Raw genomic sequence first — 12,354 nt, 5'->3', positions numbered from 1 at the left:
CTCATTTTTAATCTTTAATTTCCACTGGCATGGATGGGTTTCCGTAGTAAAGGAACCTTAAATCATAAAAAACCAAAGCAATTTAACACTCCGCAGGGTGGCTGGCGTCTCCCTTAGGGATAAGGTGAGAACTTCAGTCATCAGGGAGGGACTCGGAGTTGAGCCGCTCCTCCTTCGCGTCGAAAGGAGCCAGTTGAGGTGGTTCGGGCACCTAGTTAGGATGCCACCTGGGCGCCTCCCTAGGGAGGTGTTCCAGGCACGTCCAGCTGGGAAGAGACCAAGGGGTAGACCTAGGACCAGGTGGAGGGATTATATCTCTTCGCTGGCCTGCGAGCGCCTTGGGATCCCCCAGTCAGAGCTGGTTGATGTGGCCAGGGAAAAGAAAGTTTGGGGCTCTCTGCTGGAACTGCTACCCCCGCGACCCGACCACGGATAAGCGGAAGAATATGGATGGATGTTCCTCTTGATACACATTTAGATACTGCTCTAACTTAGACCGCCCTCACCTACTTTTCAGCTCATGTTGGACACGTGGAACGAGTCGATCTTCTCCAACATTAAGAGTCGCCTGCAGGACAGCGCCATGAAGCTGGTGCACGCTGAGAGGCAGGGGGAGGCCTTCGACTCGCAGCTCGTCATAGGAGTACGGGAGTCCTATGGTAAGATAACCATGACAACACATGGAAGGCATTATTATTGCTAATAGGTGCAGAAAAACAAATAAGTACAATCATTTATCAATAAACCACTTCTTCTGTAGATCTACTGTAACTATTCATGTTCAATATGCTCTTGTCCCCCCAGTGAACCTGTGCTCCAACCCAGAGGACAAGCTGCAGATCTACAGGGATAACTTTGAGAAAGCCTACCTGGACTCCACAGAGAGGTTTTACAGAACACAAGCACCGTCTTACCTGCAACAGAATGGCGTACAGAACTACATGAAATATGTAAGCTGTAATAACACTTATTATTACAAGTAAAAGTGTTAGTTTGAGGGATGTGGTTGAAAAGTGGAAAATAATGTCACTAATGAATGCTCTGATGAAGGGATGATTGCTGTTAATGTTATATGAAATGTATCTATTAGGATAAACCCCTTGAGATGCACCATCTCCTTTTCAAGGGGGTCCCGACATGTGCCGACAAATGAATTTACGCTCCAGTAGTTTCATGTGAGCTGTGGTAATAACAGACACATGGAGTCACGTAGGATTTGACGTGAGGGAGATGTAATTGTTGTTAATAACTTTGATTTCTTTGGTGTGTGTTTCCCTGCAGGCAGATGCAAAACTAAGAGAAGAGGAGAAGAGAGCACTCAGATATCTCGAGACACGTCGCGAATGTAACTCTGTTCAAGCAGTAAGTGTCTAACAGGATCTGAATGATCAATTCTAACTTAATGTTCACATGTTTTCTGGTCCTCTTATCAGATTACGTACAATTTGTTGTTGGCCTAGAACAGCAAACAAAGCTCTGGAAAAAACATCAAACTGCAAAGGAAGTTAGAGAAAGTACAACCTTTAGCAGCTAGAAAGTCAGGATTTGTTGGAATGAATGTTAGACATGAATTGAATGTAAATTGAGTGTAAACAGGAAAGTGTTTACCATCATGTTTGCCATCTTCATTATAATATGTCATTGTTGTGGTTACAGCTGTTGCACTGCCCTCCACTGGCACAAAGATAATCCTTCTCAATCCTCACTTATAAATGATGACCCACTAAATGGGTGTGCTGCTGCTGTCTATCTATTGACACTCTGCCGACCTGCCTGTATTTTCACTTTTTGACATGATGGCGTTCATGTCAGTTTCCCTAAACCCCATGTGCTTGCTGTGTGTCCTCAGCTAATGGAGTGTTGTGTGAATGCTCTGGTGACATCGTTCAAAGAGACCATCCTAGTGGAAAGTCCTGGGATGATCAAACGAAACGAAACAGACAGTGAGTACGGCTGCACTCACTGACATCTTTGTTTTCTCTATCTAGAATGTAAAAGTAAGACTTGCTAAATGTAAAAGACGCAGGTTCTGTTTAAATGCATGTCAACATACTGTTCATATTTGAGTCATTGTAAATATGAAGTTCAATAGCTTCAACATTCTCCCTACCACTGAGGATTCATCCTAAGAAGGACTCAAATTGAGTTTGTAGTGCTGTAAAATGGCTTAATGTGGATTTAGTTTTCACCTGAAACGCCCGGATGTATCATAGATTACCTCAAATGAAGTAAGAGATGTGAGTTTACTAGACATTAAGTTAATAAACAATTAAATATTGTATAATGTTGCCTTTGCCTTAAAATCATACTGAAAAGTAATGAATTGAGTGGAACAGGAAATGTTGATTTTACATTTGTGATAAACAAACTTCAGTCATTGCTCGGAGTGGTTGTGCAATAATCAGAGAGTTTCATCGACACAGTCATGATGCAGATGTTCACAGCTTCAAAGAAAGACTTATTGAGAACAGTCTGCTGGTAGGGCCATACCTAATTGTTCAAATAGTAGGCCTGAATATAAGCTAATATTAATGATGTTGTCCCCCCCCCCCCCGGAGCAGGGCTGCACCTGATGTTCTCTCTGATGGACAAGGTCCCCAGCGGCATTGAGCCCATGCTGAAGGACCTGGAGGACCACATCTGTAACGCTGGCCTCGCTGACATGGTGGCTGCTGCAGAGACCATCACTACTGTACGTACACACACACGCACACACATACACAAACACATACACACACACACACAAACACGCACACATACACACACACGCACACATACACACACACACACACATACATGCACACATACACACGCACACATACACACACATGCACACACACACGCACACATACACACACACACACAAACACGCACACACACATACGCACACACGCACACATACACACGCACACACACACATACACAAACACGCACACATACACACACGCACACACATACACGCACACATACACACACGCACACATACACCCACATGCACACACACACACACGCACACACACACACACACACACACACACACACATACACACACACACACACACACACAAACATGCACGCACACATACACACATACACACATACACATACACACACACACACACACACACACATACACACACACACAGGGCTGTCCCTGGCCAACATGAGGCCCCACACAAAGTTATATGATGAGGCCCTCCGTTTCGCTAGCGTCGACTGGGGGGGGGGGGGGTGAGGCTCGCCTCGCCTCGCGAAGTCTCATACCACTCTATTAGAAAGCCCCGTTACATGTAAGGTCCAGCAAGAAAATGTGAAGTATGTTCAGGACAATGTATTTAAAGAAGAAAACGTAGACAAATGTCCCATGTGACTGCTATACTATTAACGTAGGACTTAAAAGTCGTAGTTAGTTCAGGTGGACCTCATTTACCAAAGATGATTTCATTATGGATTAATCGGCTGGTTAGTGGCTCCAATAATAGATTCATTATTTGGTTAGTAAATGTTGTGAAAATAATGAGAACACAGAAAGCCCTTAGTGACACTTCACAGGGTTTGCTTAGTCCAGCCAACATTTCCCATCACACCATTATTATTATTATTATTATTACGTAACAATTGTTAAAAGGAAAGTCAATACAACCCAATTGTTAAGTATTTAGTGGTGTCAGACAAGTGTGGAGAAAGACATTAACAAAATAACGTATTCATTTAAGATATCCCAGATCTAAAACCCATATTGTAGTTGATTTGTTTCCTTAAGGAAATTAACTTCAACGCTATTGAGTTCTCACAGTGTGTAGTGAACAACATTAACATTAATGAAAGAGGGTATCTTCACAACATGTGCATTATTTCCAAATGTTTGTATGTTTGTTCGTCCAGGACTCGGAGAAGTACGTTGAGCAGTTGCTGACTTTGTTTAACCGCTTCAGTAAGCTGGTGAAGGAAGCCTTCCAGGACGACCCTCGCTTCCTCACTGCAAGAGACAAGGTCTGTGCAATGTGACCTCCAGAGACAACAAGAAACACATGACATATAATGTTCAGTGCTAAAGTCATACAGTTCATTCCTGCTCACACTGTATTTGCATTTTAAGTGAGCAAAGGTCATTGTTGGATAGTCAAAGCCTACAGCTGTCTGAGTCCTACACCAATGATCTGCACAGAACAGGAATACACCCCTAACGTTAGGACCTCAGAAACAACGCAGCCTTGCTTAACCTCATTCACAGCTGGAATAAAAGCAGAGCAGAGATACAGACTGATCTACCTTAAGTCCCTTCCTTAATGTTTTAATGTAGAGCCTCCCTTGTTTTACTTTTTAAAGCATTTTATTTTCTTATTCCTAACCTTTTCATACACTGTATTGGTTTGAATACACCAGGATACCAAACTTGTTTGTGTCTGTGTTCTTTTAAAGCAGAAATGGATAACAGTTACAAGTGGATTTATTTCATTTCATTTCATCGTTTATTTGAATAGGGACAATGCACATTAATGAACCCTTAAGACAAATAATGCTTCAAGTGTAGATATGTCAGATTTTAGCTTTGAGCTCATTTCCATCTGTAGTCCCTGACATACAACATATAAGAACATGACATTTATAAACATAGCAAAAAACAAAATACATGATATTCAGAAATAGCATGAGCAGCATACAAGCATTTACCACATGGCAGTACAATGTGCAGCTACGACGTATAAAGTGCCAGAGAAGATAAAAGAGCTACATAAAGTGCAAGAAGAGATACCCCTGTGTTAAAGTGCATTTAGCGGTGATTGCACGGATGTTTGTTTCTCAACCATTCTTTGAGTTGACCTTTAAAAGCTATTGAGAGTGGGAAAATCCCGTATCTCAGTTGGGAGGCTGTTCCACAAAGAGCTGCCTTTAACGGAGAGGACATTCTGTCCAAAAGTGGTCCGTCTGCGGTGGACTTCACAGTCTCCTCTGGTTTCTGACCTAGTGCAGCGTCCAGTGTGTTTTCTGTGGAGGAATTCCCCCAAGGGAGGGGGGGGGGCAGTCCAACAACAGTTGGCACTGCTGTTGAGGCGTTTACTGTTTTGTTAATACAAATCTTATCAGGACTTATAAGGGGATTTATAAGTAACCTACTAGTAACCTACTAGTAACCTACCCTAAATAGCATTACTAAACATTAAACATTTTCAGTGTCTTTTGACTTTTGATAAATCTAAAGTATAACTAACACATTATTTTACAAAGTTAACACATTTTCGTCACTAAAACAAACTGTTGTCTGATCCTCCCTTTTCCCCCTGCAGGCTTACAAGGCCGTGGTAAATGACGCCACCATCTTCAAACTGGAACTGCCAACCAAACAGAAGGGGTGAGGAAACCTCTCGGTGTCACTAAGATAGGAAATGATCCAGTGTTCAAAGTGTCACTGCAAGATAGTGTATTCTGTTTGATTGAGTCACAACGGCGTAGTTCTTTTGGCTACTCCTTTATGCCAAAAATCATAATCTTGATTATTTTAGTCCATATTGAGACCAAGATGAGTAAGAAAATCTAACCGTGGCGTGGGAGCACTGCAGTTAAGAAAAGGGATGAAAACTCAAGGTCAGAACAGAGCATCATGTGACAAATGGAATGCTGTACTTTTTCATCTTCCAGCTCTGTGTAATTGTGTGTCCATCCATCTATAGTGTTGGTATGAAGACTCAGCCGGAGTCCAAGTGTCCGGAGCTGCTGGCTAACTACTGTGACATGCTGCTAAGGAAAACCACGCTCAGCAAGAAACTCACCTCAGAGGAGATTGAGCTCAAGCTCAAAGAAGTGGTGAGTCTCTGTCCTTACAGCCTCGGGGTAAAGGCACTTGATGACACTCTTACACTTACCTTTCCTTCAAAGTGCTTGGATTATAATCCTCGGAAATTCAAACCCTGTTGTTCTCTTTCCTCCTTGTAGCTGCTGGTGTTGAAGTACGTTCAGAATAAAGACGTGTTCATGCGTTACCACAAAGCACATCTGACCCGGCGCCTGATTCTGGACATTTCAGCAGACAGCGAGATTGAGGAGAACATGGTGGAGTGGCTGAGAGTGAGTTCCCTTTCATTACCCTTCTTTGTCACACGCAGACTGTGAGTCCACAGTTTAGGAGCTGTACTAAGGAGCAAGGACAACAGGCAGGAGTCCCATCTGTTATCCATGGATGTTCTTGGGTCATTTTACTAATTTGAACAAGACTTTAAGTAAAATGTTTCTGAATACTGATCATTATTTACAATATGTAATTTACTACTCAGAGGGGTTTCAATCAAAACCATTAAAACATATTCAGGTAAAACAATCAAGATCTAATATGCATCATAAAGATGTGCCTTTAACTGGAGAAAAAGTCCATTTCTGACAGCATCTGACAGACAATGCTGACGCATGCACCAATGGGGGTACAACGCAACCAAATGAAAACAACCGTTTCCTTCATCCAATTTGTTTTGTATTATTCAAATGAAATAATCTGACCAAGAGTTTTGTGCCTTTGTACCAGGTTTGGTGAATTCATTTCCCCTTTGCTCTCCTCATTGTGTCCTGTGTGTGTTTGTAGGAGGTAGGAATGCCTGCTGACTATGTGAACAAGTTGGCCAGGATGTTTCAGGACATCAAGGTCTCAGAGGACCTCAACCAGGTCTTCAAGGAGATGCACAAACACAACAAGCTCGCACTACCAGGTAACACACACACACACACATATTCTAAAATGCATGAATGTCCTAGTCTCATTTATCCAGTCGTATGCTCAATGCTTTCCAAACACATTATGGCAAAAATCTTTCATTTATTTTCTCCTCATTAAGGTGAAACTCTTGACGAGACATGCACCTGCAAGCATGGGCGTCACTTTGTTTTCCAAAGTGGTGGGGACACTTTTTTCAGATACAAATAAAACTGTATTGCGCGCCACCCATGTTTTTGTACACACTAATCTCCATACTATTTGCTAGAAACACCTGTATAGACAGGATTTACAGACTCACTGTCAGGCTAGAGACTGTTTTTGTAGGAACCATTATATATGTGTTGGGGGGGGTGGGGACAATTATTGAGGAAGCCAAGGATCTCCGTCTTTTTTAAGGGGTCTGGGGGCATCCTCTTTTAACATGTAAACTACGCATTCTGGTACTTTCTAACAAGAAAATAATGCAAAAAGACAACATTTACTTCAAGCTAACATTCAGTTTGAATCTAACCTTCACAGTTAAATGTTGATGCGTCCATGTAACACAGACTTATCAGAGTTCTTCCGTTATATTTCCCTGCAGCGGACAGTGTGAACATTAAGATCCTGAACGCTGGAGCGTGGTCCCGCAGCAGTGAGAAGGTGTTCGTCTCTCTGCCCACGGAGCTGGAGGACCTGATCCCTGAGGTGGAGGACTTCTACAAGAGGAACCACAGCGGCAGGAAGCTGCACTGGCACCACCTCATGTCCAATGGCATAGTGAGTGAGCATTTCTACAGACACACAGAATACATGCAGACACACAGAGTGTCACAGAGCTCACCCTCTGAACCCTCTGAAGTCTATCAGACTGTGTGTGTCTACAACAGTAAAATGCCACTTGATGCGACAATATTATCTAGAAATGTCACATATATAATTATATACACGTACAGGGGCGTCGCCTGGACCTGGAAACATTCGTGGCTTAGCCCACAGTGGCGGCGGCCGCGGCGCTACAGTGGAATGTTCTAATGCAACACTCCCCACACGCAAACACACAGTACACCCGCGACTGTTACGGCCCGTCCACACAGCGGCGTTGGAAGCTTCTGCCCATTCACTTTGAATGGGGTGACGTCACTTTTCGCCCAACTGCATTGTGGGAAGCAGAGCGGAGCTTTCCTGGCGTTTCAGGCTGCAAAAGTTGAGCAATGTTCAACTTTTGAAGCTTCTGAAGCTTTCGGTGGAAGCGTCAGCCAATCAAATCATATGCCAGTACAAGCTCTAGCCAATCAAACCGCTGCTTGTGTGTCAGGGGCGGGAGATTCATGTGATTGGTTGTTGGTCGAGCTTCAGACACGCCCGCCGGCTAGCTTTTTCCAAAGCCGCTATGTGGACGGGCCGTTACAATGAAGGCTTGATAATCAGCTCACGGCATATAGGCAGGGGTGAAGTGCTATTTTTTATGAGTGGGGGGCGGACCTCACCTCCTCTAGGGGGGTCCGGGGGGGATGTTCCCCCCGTAAGATTTTTTTTAAAATATTGAAGTTATAAGCATCAATCTGGTGCACTTTGAGAGCAACATTAAGAGATATGGATACATCTTTCAACAGATATGAAACACAACTGTAAGCAGATGTTCTTTTTCTTTATGGATATTTTACAAATCCCTCCCCTTTTAAACTGTATTCTTGTTTTACTGCCATATAGTATTTCATACCTGTTTTTCCTTTATTCTCTTATTTGTTTTATAACTATAATGATCATATGAAGGTGTGCCGCGGAAATAATCTTTTGAATAATTTGTGACCAAACCGTTTGAGACCCACTGAGATAACTTAGACTAAAGTGAACTATCTAAACATCTAAGCCCCTCAGTCTGACAGGAGATGACTCTCCTCCAGCTTGTTGTGGAACAAACAGCTCCAGTGGCGGTTCTAGATCAATTTGACTGGGGGGGCCAGGCTGGGGCCAGTTATTTTCTGAGGGGGGCACAATAAATGCAGGACAAAAAAGACAAAGACAGTATGAAGTAATTGCGCATAAGAAAACAATGCAATACAGTTATTGGTATTTGTTTCATTACACATATTTATTTCAGATACTTATAGTTACAGTGTTTACGCTCTAATGCAGGGGTCTCCAACCTTTTTTAGGATGAGAGCTACTTTCAAAAAATAACAACAAGTCGTGAGCTACTTTTACTCCTCTTTTTTAGTTTTTTGCAGTGTATATATTTAGCACATTTTAACATTATTATACGCTTACCTTTAACCTTTGAGTGCTGTTTGGGTCTGTGGGACCCGTTTTCAGTGTTTACTAAAAGAACATGTATTCAATTTAATAATTTTAACCTGCTTTATTTGGGGGTGGACCTCACCTCCTCTAGGGGGGTCCTCACCTCCTCTCGGGAAGATTTTTTTTAAATGGGAAGTTAAATGCATCAATCTGGTGCACTTTGAGCACAACATTAATTTATGGATACAGCTCTCCACACTCAGATGAAAGGGAGCTGTATACTTTTCAATTATCCAAACATCTATCTAACACCCCTCCTCCCCCCACCCCACAATGAATATCGACAAATCACGGCAGCTCACCACTTCATAAAGAGTTTGACCGTGATTTTCCCTCTGGCAGAATCTACACTACACCTCTTTAGATCTATACATCTTTAGAATATGATCACAACCAATAACAAATCATTTAAACTTGTTTATTCTTATCTTATGTTACCTATAGTTAGCATTCTTTCTTTCTATTTATGCATATTTGACTAATCACTCCCCTTTTAAACTGTTGCAAGAACGTGATTGGTCGATATTCATTGTGGGGGAGGAGGGGTGTTAGATAGATATAGAGTTGTAGCAAGTAGATAGAGTTCGCTATGATTGAGGTTTCGTTTATGCATAGGGTAGATTCTTTTAATTACATTTCCTTTTTTTGTGTGTGTATTTTTTACATTTTGGATTTGCTTGGCGAGCTATTTATTGAGGGCTTGCGAGCTACCGGTAGCTCACGATCGACGTGTAGGGTCTAATGGGTCCGACTAGAATGACAAATAGCGTTAGTTACGCCTATTCCGTCAGCCAAGAAATCATTGAATCAAAAATTATTCTTTTTTTTATTTTAATTTACAGGGGGGCCACAGGGGTGTCCAAAGTCAGTGTTAGGGGGGCACTGCCCCCCCCTGGCCCGCCCCTGAACAGCTCCTTACAGTATGTCAGTTAGTGCAGCTACCTAGCTAACCAGATGCTAACAACACGGTCCCTGCTGGCACCGGTCCCTCTCTCTCCCCTCTCCCTCTCCCTCTCTCTCTATCACACTAAATGCGCTATTGTATGAGGGGCCGTACAGGCCGTAATTCATACTGGTCCTCTCACGCACATATATTCTCCTTTTACATACATATATATTCACTCTTACACACGTACATTCTCCTTTTACATACGTACATTTTCACTCTGACACACGTATATATTTATACTCACACATTCATACATTCTGCTCTCATATTAGCATATTTCAATGCACACATTCATACATTGTCACTCACATATTTATAAGTTTTTCACTCACACATTTTTACATTTTGCTCTCATATTCATATATTTTAATGCTCATATTTATACATTTTGCTCTCATGCACATTCATTCAATGTTTACATTTAATATTATAAATAATATGTGACCCGCTCTATCAAAATCAGTCGGAAGTCGCAACGGCTCATTTCAAAATAAACGTGGATTTGCGTAAAAAACTATTTTTTCGGGGTTCGGCTGTTTTGATTGATTTTAAACAAACAAAGTCTTGGCTTTCAGAATATGAAACTTTTATTTCCAAAATCACACGATAAATACATGTTTGAAGAAGACAGGCACCTCTCACTCGCAATCTGCTCTTCTGCAGCACCGCCCCCCCCTCCCTCCGGCTGAAATTATCAATGTAAGCGTATAGTAATCATTGATAACACGGCAGGGTCCGTTACAGTTTGTTTTCATCTGATTTCAATTAAACAAAGTCTTGGCTTTCAGAATATTAAACTTGTTTCGGCAAATTCAGAAGATAAATACAACGTTGAAGCTTCGGCATAATTACAAGCGGAGAACGGAGTAACTTGACGTCACAGCAGGCATAACAACAGCCGGTGTTTCTCGTGAGGGTTTTCCCCGGGAAACAAACACAATACACACAAACGCAAAATTACACAAACACACACACATGTATACACACACACTCGCGAGCTTCCCTCAGACCAGTAATCCAAACGAAAATATCTTCCCTCCATAGTATTTTGATCATTTGCTAATAATCAATCGGATCGATGGATTCCAGAGAAGAGAAAACTTTGAAGGCCTTTTTCTCAAAATGATGACTCGGTGACAGTCATTATATAATGTGACATATTTCGCTTAATATTTGGAGTACAAAAACAATCCTGATATCATTAGAAAGCGAGGAATATCCTCTTTCCAACAGTGTATACAACTCAAAATGTGTCTTCGGGTCAATGCGACTGATTTCGATAGAGCAGGTCACATATATGCATGTCTGAAGACAATATATGTATGCAAGAGAAGAATGCGTATGTGTGAGAGAAAGTATAGTGGAAACGGAAGGAGTATGGTTGAAACGGAAGGCAGGTCATTATCGCGCTGTGATTGGCTCAGAAGGTCGAGCGGGGCGGACTCATGTTCAGAACTTCTGATTCAAATCAACATGATTGAGGGAGATGAATCCGTGTATCTACGGACCATTTGTTTTTCTTTATTAAACAAGTAAACGGAAGAGCGTCTGAGAGGCGTTTTTGCTTTTTGTTTGTTACCTTACTAAATGGTCTAATGATAATTGTAGCGAGGGGGGCCGCGAAACTCGCGGAAGTGATTTCAAAACAAAAGCACTCGTTTGCTTGGAACGGTGATAATATTATAAACAAGGGGAAACAAGTGGAATTTAGCGATCACAACGAAAACGGCCAGAAAATGAATGTTATTAAGGGCTGTAAATATAATAAATCTATGTCTAAAATGGACAACATTGTTAGGAGATTTAAACTATACAGCGATTCTGCACTGCGGTCACTCAGCTGCTCTTCATTTTTTTTTTACAAATATATTTTACCACAAGTTTTTAATAAAACGGACACTGTTGGACTCGGTATTAGTTTAAAATAAAAAAATTATTTTATGGAAAATGAGCAATATATTACAACGGAGTATTAGGGCCACACCTTAGAAGAAAAAAAAAAACAGAGAGATTTCGAGAATAAAGTTGTAATAATACGAGAATAAAGTCATAGTTACGAGAATAAAGTCGTAACATTACGAGAATAAAGTCATAATTACGAGAATAAAGTCATAATTACGAGAATAAAGTCATAATTACGAGAATAAAGTAATAATTACGAGATTAAAGTCGTAGTTTCATAAGTGACTTGAGAAGCGGACTTGGAGGAGATTGTCTACTTTCTGCAGGAGGAAATGGCTGGTTCTGGTCGACTACATTACATTGCATTTAGCTGACGCTTTTATCCAAAGCGACTTACAATAAGTGCGTTCGACCAACAAGATACAAACTTGAAGAAAACAGAATCATATAAGTACATCAGGTTTCATAGAGCAAAAACATTTCAAGTGCTACTCAACTGGCTTTAGATAAGCCAGTC

General features: G+C 41.5%; 1 protein-coding gene across 4 annotated transcripts in view; it reads left to right on the top strand.

The window, feature by feature from the left end:
• LOC117561815 (cullin-5-like) overlaps positions 1-12,354 on the top strand; it is a 36,730-nt gene that overhangs the window by 9,686 nt on the left and 14,690 nt on the right. For all 4 annotated transcript variants that reach the window (XR_004571455.1, XM_034239423.1, XM_034239415.1 and 1 more), the window contains exons 5-15: positions 518-659; positions 805-950; positions 1,282-1,362; positions 1,850-1,943; positions 2,562-2,692; positions 3,886-3,993; positions 5,289-5,353; positions 5,673-5,805; positions 5,935-6,066; positions 6,575-6,698; positions 7,290-7,465. Coding sequence is in view for 3 of the 4 variants with exons in the window: in XM_034239423.1 (XP_034095314.1) it covers positions 518-659; positions 805-950; positions 1,282-1,362; positions 1,850-1,943; positions 2,562-2,692; positions 3,886-3,993; positions 5,289-5,353; positions 5,673-5,805; positions 5,935-6,066; positions 6,575-6,698; positions 7,290-7,465 (1,332 nt within the window). In the remaining variant the exon portion in view is untranslated. The remainder of the gene's footprint in view (positions 1-517; positions 660-804; positions 951-1,281; positions 1,363-1,849; positions 1,944-2,561; positions 2,693-3,885; positions 3,994-5,288; positions 5,354-5,672; positions 5,806-5,934; positions 6,067-6,574; positions 6,699-7,289; positions 7,466-12,354) is intronic.

The sequence above is a fragment of the Gymnodraco acuticeps genome, unplaced genomic scaffold, assembly GCF_902827175.1.
Source record: "Gymnodraco acuticeps unplaced genomic scaffold, fGymAcu1.1, whole genome shotgun sequence".
Lineage (NCBI taxonomy): Eukaryota > Metazoa > Chordata > Actinopteri > Perciformes > Bathydraconidae > Gymnodraco > Gymnodraco acuticeps.
The sequence above is the reverse complement of the archived record's forward strand: the minus strand, read 5'-3'. Positions and strand labels throughout refer to the sequence as shown.